Below are 23,073 nucleotides of genomic sequence, written 5' to 3' on the forward strand. Positions count from 1 at the left end.
TCTTTGGAGATTCAAGTTTTTCTTTTTCTTTTTTTTTCTTTCTTTCTTCCTCCCTTCCTTCCTTCCTTTTTTCTTTCTTTTTTCTTTTTTTTTTTTTTATGATTTCAGTTCACAAAACAACTTAAAATTCCCCTTTGCTCTCCTTCTTCCTGCACTGCAGGCCTCCGCTCACCCTCTAGCTCGTTTCCGGCCAGGGGAACAGGAGCATTCCTTTTGTACAGACTTTGTGCTTGAGAATATCATTCAGTAAATAAACAAAACTGTTTAATGAGAGCGTTTACCTCTCTCACACACACACTCTAATTAACGGAAGAGAAAATGTAAGTATTTGAGGTCACGTAGGCGGAAGAAATCGGAGAAATGAAGGCTGGGATCTTAAGCTCCAGCTTAGTCTAGTCCCCAAGCCTGCTTATCTGATTTTCCCGCTACACACCTGGGGGCGAAGTTCAAATTCTTCTTTGCATATTGGGCATGGCTGCGTTGAGTCCCCTTGCATGATGGATCTTTGTTTCACTTTTTCCCATTCCTCTGATGATAGTGGCAATGGGGGAGGTTCAAACAGGCCCAACTTCTGAGCTGAAGTGAAAACAAGAGAAAATGAAGGTGCAATACATCCAGAACATAGTACTCATAAGTTAATGACATTGTTTTGCAAACAAATTTGAAAACAAAACATACGGCGTACTTTCTTCCACCATGTGGGGAACACTGGTCTTCTATGGGTGCTAAAAGTCAATGGTAGGAACGCTTTTATTTACAAAGAATTTCCCATACTTGTGTCATTTTCACAGTATTCTCCACGTAGGCGGGACTGCTGTCCGGTTTTCAGGGAGAGAAGCGGAAGACTCTGACGTTTCCACATGTCTTGGCCAAAGGTGCTCACTTGTCGCCTGTGTTAGGGTTCAGCCTTCAGTGTTGTCTTCTTCCGATTTAGCCCACTTTTTGCCACCAGTGACCTTCACAGAATGAGTATCAATCAAGTTTATCCCTTGCTAAAGATTCTTATGAGGCGGAATTGCTGTCAGGATGGACTGACCACCGAAGCGATACTCGACAGCCGGCACGTGTTCTCCTGGGTCAAGTGTGGAGCTCAGGCCACAGTGGGAGTCAAGTGCCTCCCCGGGTGAGGGAGCAGGTGCGGCGCCCCCCGCGGGCTCTCTGCAGATGGACGGTGGGGTGTTGCAGCTGGAAACCAGAGTAGGAAGCTGTGCCAGGGACACCCTGAGCACCAGCAGAGCGCTCCAAAATGGGAACTTGTGTCGCGGAGACGTGAGCGTCAGCTGGAAGACAGGAGGGGGGAGTGAAGGCCAGCTGGCCGAGAGGAGGAGCTGAGGGAAAGCAGGGGTAGAACACGGCGGGGCCAGCGTGGGAGGCCTGCGCCCGCATAGACGACCCAAGGCGCGGGCCCCCACGCACCTGCTCCCGGGAGGCTGCCAGTGGGGCACATGCCCGGAGGAGTAGTGGCAGTCCGGGGTGGGTGCAGGCGGGAGTGCGGGACGGGGCCAGCCCTTGGGGCACATGGAGGAGACCCCCGGCTGTGGGCCCTGCGCCTGCCCCGCACAGCGGTGGTCCACATGGGAGCACGGTGATGGAAGGTTCCAGGAGGAGTGGCTCCACACACTGTCCTTTAGTGTACGGAAAGAATATGCTTCTAAGAGCCTTTTTGGGGGGATAATTTTGGGTCTTTTCCTACCAGTCATTAAGACATATTACAAAGCTCTTATTAATTAAAACAGTAAAATACTGGTCCAGAGACAGAAGCCACCAAATCATAACCCTCCTCTCTCTCCCTCTGTGTGACCGTGGGATCCTGGCACAGGAAGAAGGGGGGTGCTGCGGCTCAGCAAACAACACGTAACAGTGTGCTGACATAAATGCTTCTGTCAACTGCTGTTCCCAGTACCTTGTGCAAAATAAACTGTGACGAGGTCTAAATGGGAAAGGCAAAACTTTGAAGGTAAATAAAGAAAATGTGGAAAATCTTTGTCATCTCGGAATGGATGAGGATTCCTTAAATCCCCCAAAGCATAAACAATAACAGAGAAAAGCCGATGGATTTAACAGTAATCAGAAGGAATATTTTATTCAATAAAAAATAACACATAAAATTAAAAGAGGTGCCAGGCCAGGAGCAGATCTTCTCAGTGGTAAATCAATGAGGGATTAATATGCAGAGTACATAAAGAACACCACCAAATCAGCAAACGGAGACCTGACTGCCATGCCAGGTAGAGGCAGTAATGAAACCTATGATTTGGGCGCCTGGGTGGTTCAGTCTGTTGAGTGTCTGGCTCTTGACTTCAGCTCATGATCTCACCGTTTGTGAGTTTGAGCCCTGTGCTGGCGTCCACACTGTCAGCACGGTGCCTGCCTCGGATTCTCTCTCTCTCTCTCTCTCTCTCCCCCTCCCCTGTTGGCACATGCACTCTCTCTCTCAAACTAAGTAAACTTAAAAAACAAAACAAAACATGATTCAACCTTATTAGTGATTAATGAGAACAGTTAAAACTTTTTTTGCAAATGTGAACAGCTCCTGAAAGAGTATGTCGTTTCCTCTCCTCTTTAATCTCCCTTATTTTCCAAGTTGTGAAGTTCTTCCTGATGTCTAATTTAAATCTTTCCTGCTAAACTATGATGATCATCTACTTGATCAAATCCGTAAATTATAGACGCACAACGGAAGACAGTCACTAAGTTATTATGTAACATCACACCAAGCCTCTGCATGTTCTCGAGCTACGCCGTCTCCTAGAACACGACCGGCACTGTTTGCGGTTCAGAGGACAGTGCCAGGTGTCCGCTGGGCACCGCTGTGGTGGCAGGCTCCCCTCCACGCTGTGCGGCCGCAGCCCCCAGGCTTCCCAGCACGCCTCCAGCCAGCACACGCGCGCGAGGGCTACACGCCCCCGGACAAACCTATTTTCCGTGCCCGGCATCGTTTAAAACTCTTCTCTATTTCTAAATTTACAGCCTAAAGTAATTTGAGACTTGCAAAATGTTGTAAAACCAGTATAAAGAATCCTCGTGTGCCTTTTACCCAGTTTCCCCAAATGCTAATATTTTACATAACCCTAGTTCGATGATCAAAATGAGGGAATTCATGTTGATCTAGCAGGTGCCAGTTAGTCTGTATTCCTCACGGATCTCGTTCTTGTCTCACTGAAGTCCCCTTTTTGTCCCAGATCACACACTGCAGTCTGCTGTCCTATCCCCTGCGTCCCCTCTAATCTGGGACGGTTTCTCTGTCTTCATTTGCTCTCCTTGACACTTTTGAAGAGAGGGCCAAACTGTAGAATGTCCGTCAGTTTGGGTGTGTCTGAAGTGTCCTCATGATTAAATTCACATGTGCATTTTGGCGACGGCACTTTCTCAGAGCACGGGGTTGGGGCGCGTGCTGTCAGCGTGGGGCCCTATGGTGACGGCACTTGGATCACTTGGTCAGGGTGCTGCTGGCACAGTGTCACCAACATGAGGCTGCGGTGTCTCCCTCTGTGGTGAGTGGACACTCTGTGAGGCTGTGACTACATCCTGCGTCTCAACATGGTCTCCCACCGGCCTCAGCATCTGCTGACGCCTTGTTCTTACTGTGCTGTTGGCCAGACGGTGATTTTCGAGTTCTGGCCCCTGTCTATAGATTTATTAGTTCCCGTTCTCCTGTGAGAGTGCCTGATTTCCGCCAGTGTGGACCAGTGGATAGTTATCGTATTCTACTATTTTTACTTATTCATCTTTATTTTCTTGCCCAGATCGTCCCCGTAATTTTTAAACTTTAGTACGTACATATATTTCTGTAAGATTATAAATGAGAATAATTTCTGTTCCAGAAAAAAAAATTGCACTATTAATCTCAACTAGATTCATTAGCTCTAATAAGCCAAAATATGAATGATGAGATGAACTTACCTAAAGTTAAGGGTGGTGGTTTTGGATCAAGAACATATTCTCTTTCTGGATCTTCCACTTTAGGGCCTTGTACCGCTGTTTTAAGGCCAGTATCTATTACTGCTCTTGTATTTCTTTTTAGAGACTTGGATCTGGTGTCTCTCTGTTGTGCCTTTGTCTTGGAAGGATCTGCTGTTGAAAGATTTCGAAGCTGAAGGTCATGTAAAATGTGATCTTGTAAAGCAACTGCAGTGACTGCTAAGTTATCTTGTTTAGATGAATGACCCTAGAAAGTAGGAAAAAAGCCTTACATGCAGAACGTTATGTAATACATCATTTGGAAGAAAACTTAGGCTTTACTACTCAGCCTTGGCAGCACACTAGACCAAAGTCAATAGTAAACAGTGCTTGACCCATGTCACCTAGGTGCAGGGAAGCCCGGTGTCCCCATTTGTGTTGGCGACACAGTAATATCGTTTGATTACAGAGGTCTTAAAAGTGAATTAATTCGTCATGACCTATAAAAGCTGCGCATGCCTGAACACATTCTGTTTCGCTACAGTAAAATTAGACTCGAGGCAAATCTGGCTTCTGTAATATGAAAGAGATTCTTGCAATTAAGTACATGCCTTTTTGGTGAAAACTTAGACAAAAACTGCACAGCTATGGGATGCTTTAGTGGGGACTAAGGGGACAGTTCCTCTTTGGAGCGAGGTCTTGCAACTATATTTTTATACTTTCAGATGGCTGAATTAAAATGTATTCAGGAGTGAAACAGTGTTTGTTTACACGCGGGTTGCATACCTTACATTGTAGCATGCTGAGTCCGGAGAGGCGCCGCTCGGCCCTGTCGGGTTCGATCGTCGTGTCACATCCCTTGAATTCTCCCACCGCAGAGACAAAAGCAACAGAAAGTCAGAGTTAGAGTGTACGTAAACATCTCTTCTGAAGTTTATGGGGAAGGTACGTTTGGGAGTCTGATTGATCCGCGAATGTCTGCCAGAGCGCAGCACTGAGCCACGCACCGTGATTCTAGAGAGACTCACACCAGTCACGACCCACTGAGCCCTGTCCTCAAATCTCCAGCTAGTGGGAGGGGGCCTACGAATATAAATGAGAACAATCCATTGCTCGATACACTACTGTACGTAAACACAACAAAATTTCAGACTGACGAGATCAGAGAATAGTAAGTGAAGTATCTCTTTAAGAGGACATTTAAGCTGGGGTTTGAAGGACAGATAAGAGGGAAATGAGCACACTTAACACCCCGGGATCAGGAGGAGACAAGGCACTGGGGAACTCGGCCTGTGTTTATTATTTATGGGGGAAAGGGAACCACGAATATCCTGGAATTCAAGGGGAGTCCTGTGACCTCAGTCTGTCCAGAACATAGAGATACAGAATACGGGGAACAAACCTGTTGCTGGGCACGATACTATATCTGAGTTGTAGTGTCCTCACCTTAAAACAGGCGTAATAATGCACTCCTTGCAGGGTTATTTTTAGGATTAAATGAGACCACCCTGCAAAGTGTCTAAAGGGCCCTTTCATGCAGAAGATACTCTGTAAGTGGTTATTCTTGCTCCAGTTCCCTTTGAAACCGGTGGAAGAATTTGAATTGGCCCTTTTAGTTTTAGTTTTTAGGCAAGGGTCCAGCTTCTGAAGACAAGGGTCCAAAATCCACAGGAATGGAGAGAAACGGTAGTTATTAAAGTCATCTAGGAAATGGGGCCTACTTTTAAGACTAGAAAGCAAGAAATCCAAAATATGTATCTAAGGATCAACACCTGCATTAAATTAGTCGAGAAGAATAAAGTTGCTGTCGAGTGGAATGTGAGGATACGGGAAACAAAGCTGTGATGTTTCCAAGGCTGAGTGGGGGCTAAGACGCTTCGGAAACTAGAAGGCAGTTTCTGTGCTCGCTTTCCAATCTGGCCTCAAGGCAGGCATGCAAGAAGTTCCTTCCTCCCTCCCTTCTTTCTTTCTTTTTAAATTTTTAAATGTTTATTTTTGAGGGGGGGAGGGGCAGAGAGAGGGAGAGAGGCTCTGAGCTGTCAGCTCGGAGCCTGACGTGGGGCTCAAACTCAGGAACCACGAGATCAGGGCCTGAGCCAAAGTCGAATGCTTAACCGACTGGGCCACCCAGGCCACCCCCAAGCAGGAAGTTTCTATCCAGCCTTTCCATCCGGACAGTGTAAGCCGCAGTAATGGCACAAGGGATTTGAAATGCTGTAGATCCCTTCCAGAATCTTCTTCTTTCACAACACCTCTACCTTGGCAGAACATAATTTACATCATACTAACAACTCTTTATCACAGCTAGCTATCTACAGCCTACGGTTTTATCTCAAGTGACTGTACCGTAAGCCACTATGACTCACGTCAAGGTAAGAGCTTCTGAAAAGCGTGTACCTTCTCCGCCCCACAGTATCATTAACTTTCCGAGTTAATGATAATATCATTATCGGATAATAAATATCATCAGATATCTAGTCCCACTCCATTTTATAAAGGAGAAAACAAATCCAGAGATCAGGGGCTCCTTCAAGATTACGTATTTAATTAGTCTGCAACAATGGGAGGGTTGGAAACTTGATCCTTGCCCAGCTTTAAGAGCCAAAATGAACGAGAACATTCTTTCTTGGTAAATTCCACCATTAACAACCAGTTAGAAGTGTTAGGGCTTGGTCACAAAAATCTCCACGGTGGTGCCAGTGTCTACGCGACCTCAAGCTTATCGATAAGCATGCTAATGGGAAGCACGCACACGAGAGAAGGCCGCCGGACACGCTGCCTCGCTGTTTGGTAGCTGGTGGCCCCCTCGTTCGTGCGACGTGGGGACACGGCGCCGAGGGGGGCAGCAGCGCGCAGACGCGCAGGCTACCGGTGCAGGTGCTCCCTAACAACTTCGCCCTACCTGTGGGCTCGGCTCCCGCTCAGTGACGGGCAGTGTCACCGCTCTCACACACAGGCCGGAGGTTAGGTCCGCCCAACAACGGTCGCGATTAAGTAGGCCGCGCGGGGGACCGAGGGTCCGCGCTGCCCGACGGGGTCCCCGCGGCCGCGCTCCCGCCCCGCGCCGGTGGCACCCGTCCCCAGAACCGACCTCCGCGCGGCTCGCCGTTGCCCAGCAACCGCGGCCGCGGCCGCCGCGCCCCGGCGCGCATGCTCAACGGCCCCGCCCCGCCCCGCGCACAGCGCCGAGTTCGGCGTGCCGGCGGCGGCTCTGCCACGCCGCGCGTGCTCGCCGGCCCGGCCCCGCTCACGGCCACAGCACGCATGCTCGCGGGCTCGGCCCCGCGCACGGCACAGACGTCTCAGTCGCCGGCGCGGCGCTCCCACGCCGCGCGTGCTCGCCGGCCCCGCCCCGCGCACGGCCACACCGCGCATGCTCGCCGGGCCGCGCTCCGCCCGCGGCGCGCTCGTGAGGGCCCTGGTTGGTGCTCCCCCCCGCCCCCCGCCCTCCTGAGCCCCGGGCGGCTGCTTCCCCCGAGCTGCCGGCACCGTGGTTTTCTGCACGTTCCACAGTTCAGCCGTCGTGGCGCAGAGGACTGTCCTGTGCGCCGAGTTCCATTGGCGTCCGCCCTTGCGCGCGTGCACCTGCCGGCCCGACTGCGTCTCCCGCCCGCGCCCTCGCCGCGCTCCCCGGGCCGGGTCCCGCTCCCCCTGCGGCCCGGCGGGCGCGGGCCGGCTCTCCGGCGGTGCTCTTGCCTGTGCCTGTGGCTGCTCCGTGGGCTCGGCTGAGCGTCCTCGCCGGTGGGCTGCGCTCTCCTTCCGCTGGGACCTGGAGGGCTCTGGCCAAGTTCGGTCGGATGCCCGACGTGAATCTTGTACGCGGGGTGCCGGCCGTTCACGCTCCGCGAAGTGACTTCGAGCGCCGCTCGTGCGGCGCTGGGCTGCCTCGCGGAGGGCAGAGTGTCGGGCGCTTCTTCGGGGCCCTCGGGCCGGGGTCGGTGCCCAGCGGGCCAGCCCCTCCCGGGCTCCCGGGGGTCCCCTGCGGGGCGCAGTTGAGTCCTCGCGCCGCTCCAGTTGTGGCCTGGACACCTCCGCTCGCTTTGTTTCCCTTTTCTTAACGATGACAGTCGAGTGCCCGAAAACCGTCGTTGGTTACATTTTGTCTGATCTTTTACTTGTTGGAGGTAAGACCTTAAATCGGGTCCCTAAACCTCCGTCACGGCCAGAAGCACAAATTGGGACAAGTTAGTCTTTTTTTTTTTTTTTTTAATGACAGTGACTCAGTTACTTAAACTTATGTTTGTACTTCTATTGAAATAAGGTTCAGTTCAGAGTACACAGAAAACATACAAAATGCAAATAGTCCTGTTTTGTTGTTTATTTTGAGAGTGAGTGCGCGCGTGGGGGAGGAGCAGAGAGAGACTCCCAAGCAGGCTCTGCCAGAGCGCAGGCAGGGCTTGAACTCAGAAACCCTGAGGTCATGACCCCAGCCGACACACCGGGTCCCACCAGGCTCCACGACTGAGCCACCCAGGCGCCCCCCTCCCCTTTTTTTACTTCCCTGAAAGTAGGTCTAAAGAAGTTACCAAGTTGCTTAGAAATCGACCAGGAAAGACCTTAAAAGTTAAAATGTTTGCTGTAACTTTGGAATAAGTAGTATTCTGGCTGTGAAACAAGGTAATTTGAAGCTCCACTTCAGATCATTGTGTTCTTAGCGGAATTAAATTTTCTAAGCTGGCCACTCCTGTTTGGAAGTTTTAAAAAAATAGCCTAAGGAGAAGCTAAAATTTCTTGAGAAGCCAAATTAGATTCATAGTTGATTTTACTAATCTTTCACATAGTAGTTTCAACTTTTCCAACAAATATTGTCACCTTGAGTTATGTTGCATTAGGGATGGGTCTAGAAGACGAGTAGGGGTGTGTCTCTGCAGTCCTGAGAGTTTTTCATCCTGTGAATGAGTGATAGGACCTGTGGAGGACAGAGTGGGAAAGCTTTGGGTTTAGATAGGTAGACCCGAGGTCAAGGCTAGACTTAGCTTTTAGGTGTCTGGATGTGACAAGTTACTTCACTTTCCCAAACGGGTCCTTTCTACACAAAGGGGACCTTTGTTCTTCTCAGCATCCGCTAGCCCTTCTCTGCCAGCACTGGGGACTCTTCAGTCCCGGGACGGACTGTACCGTATGACCAGCCTGAGCTAGTCAGAAAATCAGCGTCCCGGCCACAGCGACGTAGCTGGGACAGGCATATGACCTAGCGAGGACGGTCAGATGGACTCCGTATTTTTGTAGGAGCTACCAGAAAGTTCTTTTAATTCTTCTTACGTAGAAACAAGAGAAGACCTGTCATCGGGTGGGAGCTGCCACTGCGGGGCCAGTCCGTGAACCTCAGAGAAGGATCACATAGGAAACCGCAGAGACCTGGACAGAGTCCCAGCCCTGGCGACGTAGTTTACGCCCGGAAGCCAGCCTTAGTCAGTGTTCTCGCTTACCTGAGTAAATAGGTTTCCTTTATGCTTCAGCCAGTTTGGGTCCGGTTTTCCGTTACTTGTCACGGGAACAATTTGATGACTAGGAGTACGGTTAACCACTTTATGCCCGTGGCTAGATTCCAAAACGTCTTACATATATGAGCTGCTTGGGACAGTGGCTGCCACTCTCCGTATCCCTTTTAAGGTGTCTTTCTTGAACTCCATAAAGTTTTAAGAAAAATCCCCATTAAAAAATATCCCCCTCCATCCAAGTGTTTAAAATCTCACAACAGCCTTACTACCTGCGTGTTTTCCACCCAAAAGAAATTGGTCTTCTTTTTTTAATTTTTTTTTAACGTTTATTTATTTTTGAGACAGAGAGAGACAGAGCATGAGCGGGGGAGGGGCAGAGAGAGAGGGAGACACAGAATCGGAAGCAGGCTCCGGACTCCGAGCCGTCAGCCCAGAGCCCGACGCGGGGCTCGAACTCACAGACCGTGAGATCATGACCTGAGCCGAAGTCGGACGCTCAACCGACTGAGCCACCCAGGCGCCCCAAGAAATTGGTCTTCTTGTTAGCTACGCAGAATACTTTTCTGCAGGCTTTTGTTTGGAAATTTAACCTTGTAATTATTACTTTGTAATTCCTGACAAAAATCACAGCTGACCTGGCTGATGTTTGAAGAAGATGCTGTGGGGAGCGCATTCCTTATCCCTCCTCCAGGTAGTGAGTTCTGTGCTTGGAAAGAAATGATACCGTCCGAGTGCGACGTTCTCGGATGGGGCTAAGTAACACGCATAAACTCTCACTCCTGAAAGGTGCTCTCAGTGATTTCTATTTTAATGTTCTGGCTTTAATTTTTTTTCATTCGATTACAGATGGGCCTAAGCTACTGCACGTAGGCAGAGCGCATGCTTGCGTCTTCTGAAAACCTGGTCGAGCCCCTCTCCATGGCGCTGTTCGGTGCCCTCTGCGAGGGCACTCACATGACTAATTCACTCTCGAGTTTCTCAAGCATGAACCGAGTGTTCTGGGAGTAGTGTGAAGAGAGAGGACGGTGGAAGACGAGCGACGGCTGGGGGTGTACGTAGACGGGCAGATGTGCTTCGTTGCTGTGCTTAGTCCCGCAGGGGAGGATGTGGATGCACCTACGGTGCCCAAGCTCTGCCTCTGCTCTGCCTAAAACCAAGCTGCCGTGTGTGGCACCGTATTGAAGGGATGTGTGCGTAAACACTGTGACGAGAAGGGTGACGGTGCCCGCGCGCCTCATAGGAGGGGTCCAGCGATGGGAGGCTAGTCACGTGGGAAACGTTTCTATGGAGGGGAATCCAATATTGCCTCTTGTCCGTGGAGGAGACGATGCCGAGAAAGCGTCGACACTCTGGAATGGCAGCTGGAGTTTGTGTGCTGCTTGGGGGTGAGGTTTTGCCACGATCACCCTAGAGACAAGTCCCGGACAGTGATGTTGGGAACCTATGGATCTCGGGTACGTCCTGCCCATGGGGTTTGAGTTTGCCCGTCTGCGTGGCCTCCACCAGACCCCTATGTGGATGGGAATGGTTTGGCTGCCTCGACACCCTCCTTCTTTCCTATTTAATATCTCGGTACTCTCCAGCTTCTCCTTTGTCATCTACAAAATGCTCTTTATCCTACACGATGCATGTTCCGTGCCTACCTCTGTTCACGCAGTCCTTGATGCTGAAAATATCCGTAAGGAGCCGAAGCCAATGGCACTGGGTCCGTCTTCCTCCTTAGTAGAACGTTCAGTGTTGAAAGCATCACCGAGAACAGGTGTCCTTCCGTTTGTTTCTCGTAATCTTTAGTATTGCCTTTAGCTTTCTAACCCTTCTAGATTTATTACTGATCTCTGGTTTTAATCTTGCTTCTGCCCAGCTACTTCCCTTTTTCAAATAACTCAAAATCCTTGTCTGTATTTTGTGACACGTGAGGTTCAGCAGTTGTTGGGAGATCTGTCTCTCCTTGTCCCACAGCAGCGGTCACTGTAGAAACGCAGATGTACTGGTGGGAATTTCTAAAGTATTTTCTCTCCCAGAGATTATACTAGACTTTTGTTTTATGTTTGGTAAAGAGAGAAAAAAGAGCCGAAGGCGAGTTGCTTTAACTCCTGTGGCAAAATGCATGCATGTGTTTTTATATCTGTGACCAGAGGCACAATGATTGCATCATTCCTGTTCACAGTACCATAGTGGTAAAGTAACACCGATGAAAATACTCGTGCACTGGAGAAATGGGGAGGAATCATCTTACTTCGGTTCCTTGTCTGTAGAGTCGTGGGTATAACAGAAGAGCTCTGTTAAAAACTTGTTTTCTGAATAGAAGGTGGAGCACGTTCGTGCTTTATTGTGGAATCCAGGATCTTTGGAAGCAGTTTATCACTTCGGTAAAGAGCGGTGTCCTGTTACGATCTAAGGACCGACGTGATAAAGATATTCATGCTAAAAAATGCTGTGACCACAATGTGCCAGGCGTTGAAAAAATCTTGTCAAAAGCAATTAGTACATATTCATTGTATTAAAGGAGTTTGATTGGGTAATGTGACCCCGTCTCAGACATTTGTGAATTTTCTGCCCTAACTGAAGGTTCTGGAAGCTGTGTAAAAGCATTAGCAGTGCCAGGTTCCCAGTACGGTCCCTGTGGTACCCTGGGAAATCCAGGTGTGCCAGTCTGCAGCCACCACAGGTAAAGAATTGTTTCTCTAAACATGGAGTTGGTTTACGCTGTTATGTTTAATACAGAGAAGTCTGCTCACTGATTAAATCAAGGTGAGGTGTTGTGTTTTTTTTATTGATAGTTTTTATCTGGTAACATTTACTGACAAATTGAGCACATCGTACGGAGAGTTCCCATTCCACAAGTTCAGCCTTGCCCCAATGCCAAGACGACACAAAGATATAAGAAAAGAAGATTACAAACCAATATCCTCATGAACATGGATCCAAATTTCTTAATAAAATATTACAAATGGAAGTCAACAAGGTATAAAAAGAATGACGTGCCGTGACCAAGTGGGACTTATCTCAGATATGCAAGACTTAGTCAACATTCAAAAATCAATTAAGGTAACCCATCACATTGACAGGTTAAAGAAGAAAATTCACATGACCACATCAATAGGTGGAGAAAAAGCATTTGAGAAAATTCAATACTCATTCTCAATAAAAACTCTCAGTGCCCAAGAAATGGAGGAGTACTCCTTCAACTTGATAGAGAACCCTAAAAAGCCCTACAGCTAACGTCATGCTTAATGGCGAAACCCTAGATGCTTTACCCCTCTGGAGAGGCAAGAATGTCCCTTCCCACCACTTATTCAACCTCATACCGAAAGTCCTAGCTAGAGTAATAAGAAAAGAAAAGGAAATAAAAGTATACAGATTGGGGATGAAGCAATGAAGCTGTCTATCTCTGTTTACAGATGACATGATCATCCATATAGAAAATCTTGAAGAACTGGCAAGAAAAAACTTGGAACTGATAAACAATGATAGCCAGTTTCAAGGACGCAAAAGCCAACCACTTTCTTATAGATCAGCGATGAACACGTGGGATCCGAAATTAAAAGCAGAATACCATTTATATTAGCACCAAAAATGGAATGCTTAGGTATAAATCTACTAAAATACGTACAAGATCTGTCTGAGGAAAACCACAAAACTGATGGAAGAAATCAAAGATCTAAGTAAGTGAAGAGAGATCTCTCATGTCCCTGGAGAGGAAGGTTCACTGTGTATAAGATGTTGGTTTTTCCCAGCTTGATCTATGGATTCAACACAACCAGCAAGCTGTTGACAAACTGATTCTACAGTGCATTTGTCCTTTGTTTCTTAAAAAACAAACAAACAAACAACGAAAACTTCCCCTCTTGTTCTGCCTTCTGTGATTTTTAACTGAGCATTTTATATGCTTCCATTTTCACTTCTTTCTTAGTATATAAACTACACTTACTTTATTATTTTTATTTTTATTTTTATTTTTTAAAGTTTTTAAGTGATCTCTATACCCTATGTGGGGCTTGAACTCAACAACTCTGAGTTCAAGAGTCACATGTTCTGCCAACTGAGCCAGCCAGGTGCCCTAATTATACTTCTTTTAAAAATTATTTTAGTGATTGTCTGAGTGTTTGCCATATACATTTACAACTAACATAAATCCAATTTCAAATTACACAGTACTGTTTCATGGGCAGTGCAGGTATCTTGTAAGAATGTTCCCAATGTCTGCCTCCCATCCCTTATAATATTGCTATCATTCATTTCACTTATCCATAAGCTTTAATCACTCAATATATGGTTCCTTTTTATTATAATGAACAACAGTTTCTTTCACTTAGTGTACTATGTTTCAAGCTCCATCCGTTGTAGTGTGATTCAGTACCTCAGTCCTTTTTACAGCTCAATAATATTCTGTGGTGTATATATACCACAATGTGTTTATGCATTCATCTGTTGATAGACGTTGGGTGGTTTCCCACTTTTTGACTAGTGTCGGGAGCACTCCTGTGAACATGTGGGTATACCTACAAGTGAAATTGCTGGGTCATAGGGTAATTCTATGAGAACTGCCAAACTGTTTTTCTACGGTGGTCGCACTGTTTTATGTTCCCTCCAGCAAAGTATGAGGGCTCCCGTTTCTTTACATCCTCTCCAATATTGGTGTTTCCCACTTTTTTTTTTCCATTATAGCCTTCCTACTAGTTGTGAAGTATATCTCATTGTGGATTTGATTTGCATCTCCCCGATGAATAAATGATGTTGAGCGTCTTTCAGTGTGCCCTTTGGCCATTTGTGTATCTTCTTTGAACAAATGTCTGCCCAAGTCCTTTGCTCATTTTTTTAATTGGCTTATTTGTCTTTCTGCGGTTGACTTTTAGGGGTTCTTTATATATTCCGGATATAAAACCTTTATCATATATGTGATTTGCAAGTGTTTTCTCTCATTCTGTAGGGTGTTTTTTCACTCTCTTGACAGTCATCTTGAATCCACAAAAGTTTTTAATTTTGATGGAGTCCAATTTATCTATTTCCCTTTGTTGCCTATGTTCTTGGTGTCATATCTGAGAAATCACCAGCAAATCCAATGTCATGAAGATTTTTCCCTATGTTTTCTTCTACAAGTCTTAGAGTTTTAGCTCTTACATTTAGGTCTGTGATCCATTTGAAGTTAATTTTTGGAAGGCAAAGTTCCGACTTCATTCATTTGTGGATATCTATTTTTCCCAGCACCATTTTATTTGGAAGACTTTTCTTTTCCATATTGAATGGTCTTGGTAATTCTGTCAAAAATCAATTAAACATATATGTAAAAGTTTATTTCTGGGCTGTCAATTATATCCTTTGATCTGTGTGTGTGTCCTTACACTGGTACCATACTGTTTTGATCACTGTAGCTTTGTAGTAAGTTTTGAGATTGGAAAGTGTGAGATCTCCCATATGCATTCTGTAATGTATTTTTCCATTTATGCAAAAATGTTATTGGGGTTTTGATAGGGGATTCATCACAGTGAGTCTGTGTATCACTGGGTATAGTACTATCATCTTAATAGTACTAACCCTTCCAATCCTTGAACACAAGATATTTTTCCATTTATTTAGGTCTTTTTAAAATTTCCTTCAGCAACATTTTGTAGTTTTCAGTATACAAGTCTTGGGTCTCCTTGCTTAAAGTTATCCCTAAATATTTTATTCCTTCTGATGTTATTGTAAGTGGAATTATTTTCGTAATTTCCTTTTCAGATTGTTCATTGATAGTATCTCCTTTCACTTTTGAAGCATAATTTCACCGGATACAGAATTCTAGGTTAGTGAATTTTTTCTTCCAACACTGAAAATATTTACTCCACTTTCTTCCTGCTTGCATGATTTCTAAAGAGCAGTCTGGTGTCCTTCTTTTTTTTTTTCTGTAAGTAAGGCGATTTTCTCTGGTTTCTTTCAGGATGTTCTCTTTTTCTTTGTTTTCTACAGTTTGTATATGATATGCCCCAGTGTACATTTTTTGGTATTTATCTTGCTTGATGGTCTCTGAGCCTTCTGGATCTGTGGTTTCATGTCTGTCATTAATTTTGGAGAACTTAAAAAAAATTTTTTAGTGTTTATTTATTTTTGAGAGAGGGAGAGAGAGAGAGAGAGAGAGACAGACAGACAGACATAGAACTTGAAGCAGGCTCCAGGCTCCGAGCTGTCAGCACAGAGCCAGATGTGGGGCTCGAACTCTCAGACTGTGAGATCATGACCTGAGCTGAAGTCGGACGCTTAACCGACTGAGCCACCCAGGTGCTCCCTAATTTTGGAGAATTCTTAACCATTATTACTCCAAGCGTTTCTTATGTGCCTCTCTTTCCTTCTCCTGGTATTCTCATTACAAGTGGGTTAAATCTTTTGTATCACAGTTCTTGGATATTCTCTTCCATTTTTTTTCTCATTACTTTTTCTCTTTGAACTTCAGTTTGGGAAGCTTCTATTGATGTGTCTTTAGGATCACTGATTTTCTTGCCCATCAAGGCTTTCTTCATTTATGCCACAGTGTTGTTGACTTCTAGAATTTCCTTGCGAATCTTTTGTAGAGTTTCCATCTCTCTGCTTACGTTGCCCATCTGCTCTTGAATGTGGTTCACTTTTTCCATTGGAGCCCTTAGCATCTTAATCATTGTTGAAAAAAGCCTTCATTTGACAATTCCAAAAAGCTCTGCCATATCTGAGCCTCGTTCTGATGGTTGCTTTCTCTCTTCAGAAAGTATTCTTGTTTTTTTGTTTTTTGCTTTTTATATCCCTTTTATTTTAATTGTTGAAATCCAGTAATATGTATTGGGTACTAGGAACTGAGGCAAATAGGCCTTTAATGAGAACTATATTTTTTACCTGACAAGTAGTTGTGCTGTGTTTAATCTTTGCTGTAGCTGTAGGTGTCAAAGCTTGGATTTACTCCAGTGTTCTTACTGGATGCACCTCTATTGTCCTTGGGTTTCCCTTGGGGCTTCTTCTTAAATAGATGCTGTGCCTCTATTGCTGGCTCACTGAGCTGTGACCCACTCTGATTATACTGGAGCTCTGTTGATGGGGACAAGGTATTGGGGAGGAGAAGCATTCTATAGTTTTGTGATTGGATCTTCAATTCTTTTTTTTTAAGAGTTTCTTTTTTAAATTTTTAAAGGTTTATTCATTTTTCAGAGACAGAGAGAGATAGAGTGTGAGGAGGGGAGGAGCAGAGAGAGAAGGAGACACAGAACCGGAAGCAGTCTCCAGGTTCTGAGCTGTCAGCACAGAGCCCGATGCGGGGCTCGAACTCACAAGCTGTGAGATCATGACCTGAACTGAAGTCTGATGCTCAACCAACTGAGCCACCCGGGTGCCCTGGATCTTCAATTCTTTAATGGACCAATGTCTTTGGGCTGTGATCTTTACAAGAGTCCCTCAGTCCTATTTCTCCCCTTATATGAGACAGGAAAACTAGCAGGGGCACAATCCATCCAATTGTCCTTCCCCAGGTCACAGAGCTTCAACGAGACTGCCTCCTCTGAGGGCAGGTCCCTGCAGCAAATGGAAGAGAAGAGAACACTGGCTGTATTCCAGAGTGCCTACTTCCCTTCCCACTGCCACAGACACCAGGGGATTTTGGGGGCAGTATTACCTGTGACAACCCGGTCAGGCTCCTGCAGGTAAAACTCATGAAAGTGTGGGGCCTTGTAAGATGGCACCCATTGTGGTTTTTAGCCCCAAAGCTCGTCCAGGCTCCATGCCCAGGGGTTACAGTTACCGTGTAGCACACCCCCCAACTGCAGCCCCACCCAGTCAGCTCTGCTGCCCTGTGACCCCAGTCCTCTGGTTGCTCAAAGACAAATTGTTGGTTTTCATGTTATTGAGCTTTTTTCTTGGTGTGAAGGTGGGAGTGATGGGACCAAGCTCTGTCTGTGTTGGAGTAAACACCGGAATTGGTGAATCCAGAGAAGCTCTTGTTTGTATGGCTTTGTTTTGTTTTTCCTTTGACTGTTGTGTTAGCTCCTCTCATTCTCTTTCTTTGGACATTTTCTTCTTTCTCCCTTATTATCTGTCCTTTTAGTCTTTCTCTTTTTTTAATTTTTAAAGAAGTTTATTCATTTATTTTGGGGGGGGAGGGAGTGGGGGAGGGCAGAGAGACATGGAGAGAGAGAGAGAGAGAGAGAGAGAGAGAGAGAGAGAGAATCCTAAGCAGGCTCTGCAGTGTCAGCACACAGCTCGACGCAGGGCTTGATCTCACAAACCGTAAGATCAGGACCTGAGCCAAAACCAAGAGTCAGACGCTTAACCGACTGAGCCACCCAGGTGCCCCATTTTAGTTTTTCTACCTGTATTTTATGTGATCCCAGGATGTTTCCCCATGTGCCCTTTGTTCTCCAGTGCCTACTGTTTACTTCGTGTATATTTTCAAGTTTTGGGTTTTCTAAAAGAATACCTTTCTGTCAAATAATACTTATTATAAAATTTCTAACAATATATACTTGTGCAAAGAAGAAGGCAAACATATACACACACCTACACACATGTGCACATGCTGAAAACCTCACCTCCCGGAAGTAATTACCATGAACATTTGGTGCACGTCATTTAGCTGTATTTCCAATGCACATATACAGATAGTTGTGAACGTTAGTTTGAGACAAAGAGAATCACACTATATTTGCTATTTTAAAATAAAAATTATTGAGTTTCATTATTTGATAAAAACTTTTTACTACAGATTTTTGTTTCTAAAAGATTTTTCTAAAATATAGGGGAAATTATGAAAACATTGAGGTGTTGATATGCTAGGTTTATTATGCAATTTCTTTACTGGATGTTGAGAGGATTAACAAACGTCCCTTCCCCTGCCCCACTGTCACCTGTGCCATCAGGATCCTTGTGCGGCCCTTGCAGAAGGGACACTGCAAACTTGTAAAAATAGGCGAATCGATCGCAAAGCTCAAGTCACAGATCTTGTGCAAGATTTGGGATTCCATGTACTTGATGAAAATGATGTGGTCAACTCACAGGTAAAGCTGTTCCTGATTGAAAATCTGGCAAATTTAGGCCAGGTAGTGATTTTATTTTTGTTTATTTATTTTTAAAACATTTTATTTATTGAGCGATCGATCGATCCATCTACAGGTAAACCTTACCCCCGGCATGCCCCGAGATCAAGAGGTGCACATTGTGCCGACTGAGCCAGCCAAGCGCCCCAGTCCAGGTAATGATTTCGGAAGAGAGATTGGCAGGGAGGATGGACGGGAGGTTTGCGGCTGAGGGTGGAGAGAGGCTCCTGGAACACGATGAAGAGCTCCCTGAATCACTGTGACAAAAGGCCATGCTTTTGCTGTAGTCAGAGTGGAAGCGAATGTCACACTTGGATCCGGCACTGTTTATTAATATTAATTATAGTTATATTTTATGATGCATGCACGTGGCTCGTGCTTGTGTGTCTGTCGTAGCTTGTACCGATACTCACGACTCCCCACTCCCTTCCTGTCGCGGAAGCGAAGAAAGACCGGTCAGGTGGGGACACACAGTACGTATTCAGAGCTCGCTCTAGCCGCAGTCAGCGCCACCACTTGTATTCGCAGGCGCTGGGCGGCAGGCAGGGCGTGGGGAAGGTTCGAGTGCGCCCTGGCCGCGCGGGGAAGCTGGGATGGACTGACCAGAGGGGAGGCGTCACGTGTGGCTGGTGTGGGGCACGTGTGGCTTTCTCTGGCTTGTCCTGAGTTGGACGTAGGGGCTGCGGTCGCCGGCCAGGTCCCGACCATTTGAGGCCAGTTGCCGCGGATGCTGGTTTGGCTCTCTGGGCTGCAGGTGGTGGGCGATGTCCCTCGCCAGGCGTGGTCTGGCGACGGTCCATTTGTGACCTCGGCGGCTCCTTGCTGTGTCTCAGCGCCTTCCCACCCAAGCTCAGTGGTTTCTGACGGTAGGATTCGCCTGACTCACGAGGAAGCCTGCGGGTTGGCACTTCCCGCTGGCTGGGCTTCGCGTGAGGGCTATTTTGGTGTCGGCTGGGATCACTGCCTGGATGTACGGGCAATTTCCTGAAGAAGAAACCAGAAAGAGCTGTCGCTCCCATGGAATTGGCAGGCTGTTGGCTAGCGTAGGCTGGTTAGGGCAACCGAGGCAGCCCAGCCACACGCCCTGGGCTTTCCATCCTGCGGGTGGGCCGGCCCGGGCACGTTCTTCGGGGCGATGGCAAAGCGTGAGGGGCCGAGCCCCAGCGCGCAAGCCCGTTCCAAGCCTTTGCTCGTGTGTCCGCTAATGTGCTTCTAGGCACAGCAAGTCACGTGGAGGAGGCCACGATGAGGATGGGGTACCGCAGGGTCGCCGGGCAAAACGCGTGCAGAGGGAGAAGCGAGGGGCCGAGCCGGCGCCGCGATCTCTTTGCGCCGCCGGGCCTGGCTTGGCCGCGCGATTTACTGCGTCCAGGCAGGTGAAGTTGTTGGACATAAGAAAGCAGGGTCACCGATGGCCGGTCATCGTTTCTGCACGTGAAACGTGGCGTTCCTATTTTCAAAATGAGATCTTAGACCACGCGTCTAGAATTTGTTCATTCGTAGAGCGGATATCTGAGCTGAGGCCGTGAAACTACTTCTCTGCTGCTCACCTGTGTGTTTTCTCACAGGCAAAGGTAATCTGGAAGCAAATGTTTCTGTGGACACTCGAGGGCTGTTTCCACCACTGCTGAAACCCTCTGGGAGTTTCCACGGTGAAGTGTCCATTCGTTTCTTCCTGATTTGTGCTCAATTTCTTAGTTATGAGTCTGTAGGTAGCAGCAGTCTTGCATACTGGTTATACTTCTTATTCATATTCAATCCTATTATAATAACTGTCACTGGCTTTTTATGACCCTCAAATGAGTATCTTTAAGTACAGCAGGTGTGTGATTTTATAACGTATCATCACGCTTTGTGCACACAGCGATGCAAACAGTTGAATCCTGAAAGGGTCCAGCTGCCTCCGTTGTGAGTGTCCTATTGTGAGCACCTTGAAATGCTTTATTACTCTTAAAATACTTATTCATGTAGGGAATAAACACCGCACTATAACAAGTGTCACGCTAAGAACTGTTACTGAGCTTAAACTTCTTTAGCAGGAAAAGGCGTGTTTCTGTGCAAGCGTAAACACAAAAAGGAATTGTTCAATAAAGGAATAATACGTACAAATTAACTCTCTCTTTCTCTCAAATTGTTCTATTTTATTATAATCCTCTCAGTGGTTTGGTTTAGGAGTATTTCACGTGTATTTTAACTAATGTCCCCTTCCGTGTTATTTTCAACGGAACCGATTTAGGAAGGCTGGTGGCCATGCCCTTAAATTCATGTTTGGCATGTTTGTTTATCAAACTAATATTGGTTAGATGCCCATCTTATGAAAGAATGATGCCAACAACTAGAGAGGCAAGCGGTGAGATCAGGTAAGAGCCCTGCCCTCAGGGAGATGTTCGTTTGGAAGGAGAATGATACACACAAAGGCCTGGGATCCAGGTGGAAAGAGCTGGAGAAGAGGGGGTAAGTGCGGTATGGGGGGGGGCGCTCTGGGGGTGCGGGCGTGGGAGAGGGCAGGCATGTGGGGACGGAGAGGACGCAGGCCTGCCAAGTGTGGGAGAAAGTGCCCGTGAGGATGATGAACTCGAGCAGGTGGAGAAGACCCACCCTGGACCCGGGAAGGAAGGTCTGCCTGGGGAAGGGTGTGTGTTGGGGGAGGGGATCGGGCTTGTAAAGGGCCACTGAGGCCCCCCGGAGGTGGGGGCAGGAACTGCTGTCCTGCAGGTTGATTGCTGAGGGTGGAGAGCAAGCCAGTGGTCAGCCAGTGCAGCGAGCACCCTACCAGGACTGCGCTGAGACGGTGGGCTCCCTGCAAAAGAAGGGAGTCTGGAGCTCGGGGGAACTTTCCAGAAGGCCATGGAGCAGGGTTAGGGAAGGGGCGGCAGGAGGGGTGGAGCCCAGGATTAGGTCCGGGGTGGAGAGCTCTGCTGTATGGAAACTCATGAGAAAATACTTCCTTGTGGAAAGAAGAAGGCTTTGGATTTCAAACTGAAAGTTGTTTTTTTTCCCCCATAGGACTTTCTACGATAGCCCTTGAAAAAGATGTCTAGGGCCATGAACCACAGGCATCAATGAGCAAATCCAGTTGAGAACATTGAGTTTTTGCTCAGGAGTAATGAGCTTTTGCCCCAAGACCTGGGCTCGCGCTAGCGCAGCTCGGACCTGCCCTCCCGCTGCCTAGGCGCCATCCCGCAGGGAAAGTGCTTGTAGCGGTCATGCTGCGGTTGACAGCTGCCCTGTTTTTGTTCTGCGGTCATCAGTTGCTGCCCAGATGGCACACGTTGTGCTTCCTAATTTTTCTGGGTCGCTGTAGGGGATGAGGGTTAGTGACGGTTTGGAATGTTGGGTGGTTAGCTCAGTTTGGGATTTATCGATTGTTAGTTTCTGGCGGGATATCCGAACCCAAAGAAATGTTTTTTAAGTAAACCAAAAGCATGATTCTTACGGAATCAAAAATAATTTTGCGTGTTTTCTTACTTAACGGTGGTCCCAGCGCACAGTTCGGCACCCCGTCATAGGAGGCACCGGATGAGTATTTGCTGAATTCATCATTTTCCCTGGTGGAATACCCGTGTGTGTCATCAAAGTGCTCAATGAGGACCAAGTAGGAGGGCTTTTCTCTTTGATTCAGGAAGGATTTTGAAATAAAGGATCGGTGTGCCAATTCCTAAGCCATTATGGTAACTCCTACGTTTATTAGAGGACAGTGTTCTCACCCTGTGAGTGCAGCGAAGCGTGGGTTTTAGAAGTAAAAAGACTGGTTCGAATCCAGGCTGGATCACTTGCTGGATGTGTGTGACCTTGGTTGGGCAAGTTATCATCTATCTTCTGTGTGCCTTATGTCCCTCGTGTGCAAGACGGGAGCGGGAGTATCTGACTGACAGGACTTGGGCAGGGACCGAACGGGGTAGCGTCCATAATGCACTTCCCCAGTGCCCAGGAGGTAGCACGTGCGCAGGGGGCCATGGGAGTCTTCCCGGTTAGGGGTGGTTACAGGTGACAGAATGCACAACCCGGGGCCAGGTGCTGTTTCTTGGCCGGTGTTATTTGTCCGTCCTGGTGGTAAATGTTTACATAGGAAAGGGATAGTTGGTGGTAGTGTTGCTGAATCCTGTCACAGGCATTTTCGTGTAGTCTGGTTGGGCACAGACTCGCTACAAATTATTTCTCAGCGAAGAAAACAGAGCGAAATTAGCATGTTTTATGTGAACTTACTACTTACTTTAAACTTTTACAAGGAGTTTCAGACAAGGGCAAATTGAAACGCAGTCCTTTGAACAATGAAAATTTCAGGGCTGGTAGTTTGTGAATTTCACTTCGGTCTTTTCCTTATTATTTCAAGCTCTTGGTTCTTTGAGAATGTGGTAAAGTTCTATCACTTCAGACCTCAGAATTAGAATTGAAAACACAGGATTCTTTCCCTGGGTTGATGAAAGTCATTTATTGTTTGCTGGGTCAAACACAGCATGCTATTTGTCACACTGTGGTTTGTGTATCTTTCTAGAAGCTTTCAACTTTGATCTGAGTCAAAGTAGACTCAGTAGCACAGATGACAGAGTTAAAAAAAAAAGCCCGTGATGTGCATTGTCACTCATAGAAGCTCTAAATCAACAAGTATAGAGATGCAGAGTGAAAAACCCCGTTCCTTTAAAGAGGCTTGTACGATCTTGTGAGAGCAGACCTGTGCCTTTCTTGGGCGAGACAAAGGTGTGGGA

The 23,073-nt window shown here is 46.9% G+C and overlaps 1 protein-coding gene and 1 long non-coding RNA gene across 15 annotated transcripts in view; one reads left to right on the plus strand and one right to left on the minus strand.

The window, feature by feature from the left end:
* RNF32 (ring finger protein 32) overlaps window positions 1–7,017 on the minus strand; it is a 49,925-nt gene extending 42,908 nt beyond the window's left edge. For 11 of the 14 annotated variants that reach the window (XM_053217815.1, XM_027051215.2, XM_027051214.2 and 8 more), the window contains exons 1-4: window positions 6,803–6,942; window positions 4,687–4,772; window positions 3,904–4,168; window positions 434–576 (exon numbers count right to left, since the gene is read on the minus strand). In XM_053217815.1, the coding sequence (XP_053073790.1) occupies window positions 434–576; window positions 3,904–4,168; window positions 4,687–4,701 (423 nt within the window). In that variant the 5' untranslated portion in view covers window positions 4,702–4,772; window positions 6,803–6,942. Of the gene's footprint in view, window positions 1–433; window positions 577–3,903; window positions 4,169–4,686; window positions 4,773–6,800 lie in introns of all 14 variants that reach the window. The other 3 variants (XM_053217816.1, XM_015078081.3, XM_027051213.2) reach the window with 3 other exon arrangements.
* Window positions 7,018–7,513: 496 nt separating this feature from the next.
* LOC113596767 (uncharacterized) lies at window positions 7,514–20,826 on the plus strand. Its single transcript, XR_008296523.1, has 3 exons — window positions 7,514–8,024; window positions 9,167–9,311; window positions 19,936–20,826. It is a non-coding gene; the product is annotated as an uncharacterized LOC113596767 (long non-coding RNA).
* The last annotated feature ends 2,247 nt before the right edge of the window (window positions 20,827–23,073 follow it).

This window comes from Acinonyx jubatus, chromosome A2 (assembly GCF_027475565.1).
Source record: "Acinonyx jubatus isolate Ajub_Pintada_27869175 chromosome A2, VMU_Ajub_asm_v1.0, whole genome shotgun sequence".
Classification (NCBI taxonomy): Eukaryota; Metazoa; Chordata; class Mammalia; order Carnivora; family Felidae; genus Acinonyx; species Acinonyx jubatus.